Raw genomic sequence first — 6,798 nt, 5'->3', positions numbered from 1 at the left:
GATAAATTTATTTACGTTTGGGACTAAGTTATTATGAATTTAAAAGTATAAGGACTAAATTGTTACACATTAAAGTTCAAAGCCTAATTTGTTACAAAATTGAGAATATATGGACTAAATAATAGTTGTAAATCAAAATTTAAGGACTAAACTGTTACTTTCATAAAAGTTTAGAGACCAAAAGTATTTTTTAACTTTAAATTTTATTAATTCACCTACTAATTTTAACCAAAAAAACCAAAAAGTCTATATAAAATTACTAATAATTTCAACAATATCAAGTTTAGCATATTTTTAAATTTGACTATTACACAAATTAATCATAGAATAACTTAGACCACTAACAAATTTTAGCAAAAATATTTAGACATTAATCGCTTGAAACTTTCTATCAGTTTTGTATTAATTGAATGAAATTTAATGGTTTAATATTAAAATTTACTTACCAGTCAAGGACATATTTGAAAGTGATTCTGACATAATTATAAAAATTACTTTTGGCATTTTCAAATCATTATAAAATATATTTATAATAATTCAAAATAAATTTTGATGATATGAAAATTGCATTTAAAAGTATAACAAAATCCTAAATTTATAAATTTAAGAAGAAATTGAAGTAAATCCCAAAGTAAGCAACATCAAAATTTGCAATATAAAAAAAAATAAAAAAAAATAATTATTTGAAGAGAGAGAGAGAGATGATCATGAAATTGTAGGAGAGATAAACTATAAAATAACTGAAGAGGCATGCAAATATTGGTATTTGGTAGTATGTTATAATATGAAACAATCACATCCAATTATTTTTGTATATATGTTGGGCCTTCAAAGTTGTTTGCTTTAACATCACAACTCCACCCAAATAGTGGTTTTGGATCACCAAATATTCCAACAACCATCTTTCCCCTCCATAACCACTCTCTTACTTCCCTTTTCCATACATATAAATACTATACTCTCCTCTCCTTTTCAAATCACCACCACTCCACTCAACATTTTCTTCCATTACTAAATAAAAGTACTCATGTTTAATATCATCTTCACCTTTCTTCTCCTCTTTTCTTCCTTCCTTCTTCCCTCTTTCAATGCCTTGACCCACCATTACTATGACCACACTTGCCCTAATCTCGACTCCATCGTCGCCCGAGAAGTCAACTTAGCCACTGCCAACGATAAGACCGTTCCTGCTGCATTGCTTCGAATGCACTTCCATGATTGTTTCATCAGAGTAACCAAATCATTATAAACAAGCAAAACTTATTTGTATATATTTGGAATGACTTGTCAAGTACTGATTATATTTTTTTTTCCGCCTTTGAAGGGTTGTGATGGCTCTGTGCTTCTTGACTCCAAGGGGAAGAACACGGCTGAAAAAGATGGCCCTCCCAATATTTCTCTCCATGCTTTTTATGTCATTGACAATGCCAAGAAAGCTATAGAATCTACTTGTCCTGGTGTCGTTTCTTGTGCTGATATTTTAGCCCTCGCTGCTCGAGACGCCGTTGTTTTGGTAATTTCTAAGCAAATTAAGGGTCATTTGTGAAATGAATTCTTTAAACAAAGACTGATTTTTAACTTTGGAATTTTATAATTAGTCTGGAGGCCCTCACTGGGAAGTCCCAAAAGGAAGAAAAGATGGAAGAATCTCAAAAGCTATTGAAACTAGACAATTACCAGCTCCCACATTCAACTTCTCTCAACTTCAACAAAGCTTCTCCCAAAGAGGACTTTCTTTACATGATCTTGTTGCTCTTTCAGGTTAAGTCTGTCGTGTTAAATTACCACTAAACTCAACCGTTATTATTTAACGAGTCAAAATACGTTCAAAATCTTAAGCTATAGATTACAATATATTTGAATTATAGGTGGTCATACTCTTGGATTTGCTCATTGCTCGTCGTTCCAAAACCGTATCCATAACTTCAACTCGAGCCTCGACGTCGACCCATCATTGCAGCCAGCCTTTGCTGCCAGCCTCCGGAGCATATGTCCGGCAAGAAATAAGGTGAAAAACGCCGGCTCCGCCATGGATTCAACTTCCACAATATTTGACAATGTATATTTCAAGCTGCTTCTTCAAGGGCGAAGCATTTTTTCATCAGATCAATCTTTGCTTTCAAATCCCAAAACAAAAGCTTTGGTTTCAAAATTTGCCCATGAACAGCATCTCTTTGAGAAGGCTTTTGTGAAATCAATGGTGAAGATGAGTCGGATTGCCGGCGCCGGCCAAGAGGTCCGGCTAAACTGCAGGGTGGTCAGATGAAATTTAATGTATATGGATTTTTATTTTTATTTTTTCAAAAGAATTAATTTTTTTGAGTGATATTTAATGAGGTGGTTTTGAAGAGCTCTGGTTTGTATGGATGAAATGTGATAATATTTAATTATAGGAACAAAGTTAAGGTTGGTTTGAGTATTTCCTCAAAAAAAAAAAAAAAAAAAAAGTTGGTTTGAGTAAAATTGTTTTAAGGGTTTTGAAGTTTTTGTTGTTTAATTTGTAATATATTTTTATTTACTAAAGTGTGGAAAATATTGATACTTGTAGTTTCATGAATTTTTTTTTTTTCCTCTTATATAGAAGGAAAATATGAATTATTACTAAACTATCGCTCTCTGTTGGTATTTTTTTCTTATCCTTTTATTTAGTTTATTTTTATTGAATTGCAATTTTTTAATGGAAAAGATTAAAACAAATTGAATTAAATGATTAAGTTTTATTAAAAACAAAACTATTTAATTAGTGCGGTAGTTCATTATATACTAAAATGATAAGTCGTTGAACAATATATTGAAGGGAAGGGAGTATTTATTAAATTAGAATTATTGTTAAACTATTTTATTTATTAAAATTTTAAAATCTAAAAGAAAATTCAACGTCGAACTCTTTTTTTATTATTATTATTAATATTTACGTATAATAGAGATAGAGAGCAATATTTTTTAATCATAATTCATAATATATATTAGTTATGGACGTTATGGTTATTCTTATTATTACATTTATAACTTTTTTTCTAAACAATATTTTGTAATTTCCTACTTCATTCCTCTCTTTTTCCTCCTCCTTTTTTCGTAATTTTTTTTTTACCTTTTTAAAAGTGATAAGTTTTTATTTATTTATTTATTTTTATTTTGGGAATAATTGGAAATTTTCCTCGCTTCCATGACTTTATCCTTTTTCTCGAGAAGGGGGACACGAATAGTTAATGAAGTGTCCAATAGCATCGATCTGGCTTTGCTTTATTAAATATATGTGACCAAAAGATTGGTGGCACTAAATTATATTATTAAAAATTTTATAAGTTATGTTTTTAATTTTTTTGTTTTTATAATTTTTTAATAAATATCCATCAATATTGACACGCTATCGATTTTTACATCAATATTTTTGTAAAATTGAGACATTAATATTTTCGTCGACGTCGATATTTGAAAGGTGCACTAAACTTTAGAATTATTGTATCATTTTAATGTGTTGGGTGAAAATTTAACTTTCAAAACAAGAAGGGAACCAACATTTTAGTTGGAGAATCCACATTGAAAAATTTGGTGTTAAAAGTCTCTTTTATATACTCCAATCTTAAGTTTTGGGTTTGGGCCCCAAGGGGTACCCATGTTTTGGAGGGGTGGGGAGACCCACCAATGTGGGTTCGATGGACGTCCCACACACGCGCCGCTGCCGCCAATTGGTGATTATTAATTTTAATAAACATAATGTTTTTATTATTTTATTTATATTTTTTAACTGAAAAAAATGGAGGAAACGGTCGCTCCATTTGACAAAGTTGCCCGTTCCGTTCCGTCCGCACACGTTCTGTGGCAGAGAGCCTTTTGGGCCCCAAGGGGTACCTATGTTTTGGAGGGATGAGGAGATAGACCAATGTGGGTTCGGTGGACGTCCTACACGCACGCCGCTGCCGCCAGTCGGGCGTGGCGCTCGTGTGGGTGATTATTAATTTTAATAAAAATATTATTTTTTTATTATTTTGTTTATTTTTTTAATCGAAAAAAGGGGAAGAAATGGTTGCTCCGTTTGACAAAGTTGCCTGTTTCGTTTCGTCCGCCTGTTCCATTCCGTCCGCGCACGTTCTGTGGCGGAGAGCCTTTTTCGCTCCCTATGGTTCAACACTGAAGGCCAAAAAGCGTGGTCTTCAGCAGTTCAAAAGACACAATTCATTCCTCACTTCTCATTTCATTTTTCTCTCCTCCTCCATTTAAGTTTTTTGAGCAGTGGGTTTAGAAAGGGTGTGTGTTACGGTCAGTAACAGTGCATTTTCGACCGGGTTTCCTTTGGTTGTTTTATCCTGGGACGATGTGCCAATTTTCAGACCTGCTTGCACAGCAGAGCCACGAAACGTCTTAAAGAGAGCGAGTTCCGCGACTTAGCCTATAACGAGCTTCTGTTTTGCAGGTGTTGCTCTTCACTTGACTGTCATGCCTTGACGATTTATTGTTTGTCGTTTTGAGGGTCCTACCGTTTCTAACATAATGTCATCAAATTAACATTTAAGTTACAAAATTTATCTTAAACTTTGGATTAGTGTACATTTTTTTTTAATCTTCTCAAGACTTTATTTGAAAACTGTTTTTCAAAAATAGTTCTATGTGCATGTCGAATGAATTATAATAAATCAAAAGCATAATAAAAAAAAATTAATAGGGTTTTAGAGAAAGTGAATACCAAGAGATAGTTTTTTTTTTTTTTTTTTTTTTTTTTTGAATTTTGGAAGACTTATTCAACAACCAATCATGTACAATGACTAGGGTTAAATTTATTAAGGTTTTTACATTGCAACTTTTTAAGTATTTAAGATTAGTAGGACTAAAAGTTGAATAATCAATTATGAAAGTTGGAACAAAATTAATTTAAGTCTAGAGAGTTTAGTTTGATAAAGCTAAAAGTTCTTGTTAAATTTAGGAATAAAAATCAAATATTTCCTAAAGTTTTTCTTTTCTTTTCTTTTCTTTTTTCTTTTTTTTTCTAACATTTAAAATGTCTATTCCAAGTCTTACATGCGTTTTTTTTTTAATTATTCTTTAAAATCAACATCCAATCATCCAAAGGTTAATATACAAATTTAAAGTCTATCTATGTATTCAACCATTGACAACAATGCAATAATAAGAACTACAATGCAAACTTGGAGCCTTGACTTTTAAATCTTGTTTGTACCATGAAGATAGAGCATTTTTTTTTTGTTGGATTGTTTTTCGGAGTTATTTATGTTGTTAGGGAAGATCTCTCTTGTTTTTAGTCACTTGTTGTAATAAAATATTTTTTTAAAAGAATATTAGTCTCATTTAGTAATCATTTATTTTTTTGTTTTTGATTTTTTGAAATTTAAACTCATAAGTACTACTTTCACCCTCAAATTATTGCTTTCCACTCTACTTTATACTAATGCTTTAAAAAATAAAATCAAATTATGAAGACTAAAATTATATTTTTAAAAAATTCTTTTTTGTTTTTCAAACTTGCTGAGAATTTTTTATCCTCCGTTTAGATTCAAGAATGTTTAAGAAATGATTTTAAATCTATGATTTGAGATTCGAGAAATGATTTGAAATTGATTGTTTATACTTGAAATGAATGTATTTAAATTTTTTTTGTTTAGATGGTAACTGAGAAAGAAAAAAAAACTAAGAATTTACTAAGATAGATTTTTAACTATGATGTGTTAGTTGAAAATTAGAATATGACAAGGTCAAATAAGTAGTTAACTTTTAGATCTTATGAATACAAAAATTTGACAATTTTAGTAAGAAAAGTTTTTAAATTAAAACAGAATTTAAAGATCATTCTCTTTTCTACCGTAACAAATAACGAAATTCATTTGAAATCCATTACGAATTGAAATCTCTAAAAAAGTTATGAGATTACAAATAAACCATTACGAAAGAAAGATGAAAATCCCAATAGAGAAAATAGAATTACTTTTTCTTGTATAAAAAAAGCTAAAAATCAACCGACCTATATTTAGAAAAGGGTAAATAATAAATTAGACCATTTAAACCTTAAGAACAAAGATACTATAAATTTAAATTGAGAATGAAATTAAATCAAATAAAAAAAAAATGGTGGCTGTCAGTGGTCCGACGCGGATCATTAGAGTCACGTGAATCTTTTTCTGTGGAAGTTCCAATGATTCTTGTGATAAAAATGCTGAATACCAAATATATTTTTAATATGAAATTAAATTTTCGTTCTATTTTAATCTTATGGTTTTTAATGTCCAAATTTCATCTGTGCTATTATTTTTTTTCCTTAATATGTATTTATATTTTCTTTTAAAATCTTGAAAATATAATGCATAATTTCTTTTCTGGCTTGAAATTTGCTATTATTTAACTGATTTCTATAAAATAAAATGAAACCTAAAGTATAAATTGCTAAAAATGATATTTTAACTTAAATTGTAGATGTCTCTAAACTTTAACTGTGCTTATCCCTAGAAAAATTAAAATAATAAACTTTATTTAATGGAACCTTCAATTTTTAAGCTTTCTAACATTTAAAGTATTTAACATGTGCCTAAAATTTTAAATTTGTTTAAAGAAAATCTATTATTCAATATCTTCTAAAATTAAAAGTTTTGGTTAGACAATTAAACTTGTAAAATAAACAAAATTCAATTTTTTGTTTAATAATTTTTTGAAGTTGAAAGTTTGTCTGATTTTACAGGAATAAAACTAAAAGATTAGAGATGTGATTTAAAAATTCTTAGACCTATTTGACACAACCATGAAAAAATCTATTATCTACTTTAATTAACATAAAGTTAATTATTCGGCAAA

At 29.4% G+C, this 6,798-nt stretch overlaps 1 protein-coding gene across 1 annotated transcript; it reads left to right on the top strand.

Annotated features, from left to right (window-relative positions):
• The first annotated feature begins 984 nt into the window (after positions 1 to 984).
• LOC120076527 (peroxidase 64-like) lies at positions 985 to 2,493 on the top strand. Its single transcript, XM_039030380.1, has 4 exons — positions 985 to 1,231; positions 1,325 to 1,513; positions 1,599 to 1,761; positions 1,869 to 2,493. The coding sequence occupies exons 1-4, from the start codon at positions 1,028 to 1,030 to the stop codon at positions 2,264 to 2,266; spliced, it is 954 nt and encodes a 317-aa protein (XP_038886308.1). The 5' UTR covers positions 985 to 1,027; the 3' UTR covers positions 2,267 to 2,493.
• The last annotated feature ends 4,305 nt before the right edge of the window (positions 2,494 to 6,798 follow it).

Source organism: Benincasa hispida, chromosome 4 (genome assembly GCF_009727055.1).
Source record: "Benincasa hispida cultivar B227 chromosome 4, ASM972705v1, whole genome shotgun sequence".
Taxonomy (NCBI): domain Eukaryota; kingdom Viridiplantae; phylum Streptophyta; class Magnoliopsida; order Cucurbitales; family Cucurbitaceae; genus Benincasa; species Benincasa hispida.
Note: the sequence above shows the minus strand (reverse complement) of the source record. Positions and strands in the feature narration are given on the sequence as shown.

Coding starts and splice junctions, on each gene's coding strand:
- LOC120076527 (XM_039030380.1), top strand. CDS start 1,028: ATGTTTAATATCATCTTCACCTTTCTTCTCCTCTTTTCTTCCTTCCTT. Junction 1,514..1,598: donor CTCGAGACGCCGTTGTTTTG/GTAATTTCTAAG, acceptor TTTTATAATTAG/TCTGGAGGCCCTCACTGGGA. Junction 1,762..1,868: donor TGATCTTGTTGCTCTTTCAG/GTTAAGTCTGTC, acceptor TTTGAATTATAG/GTGGTCATACTCTTGGATTT.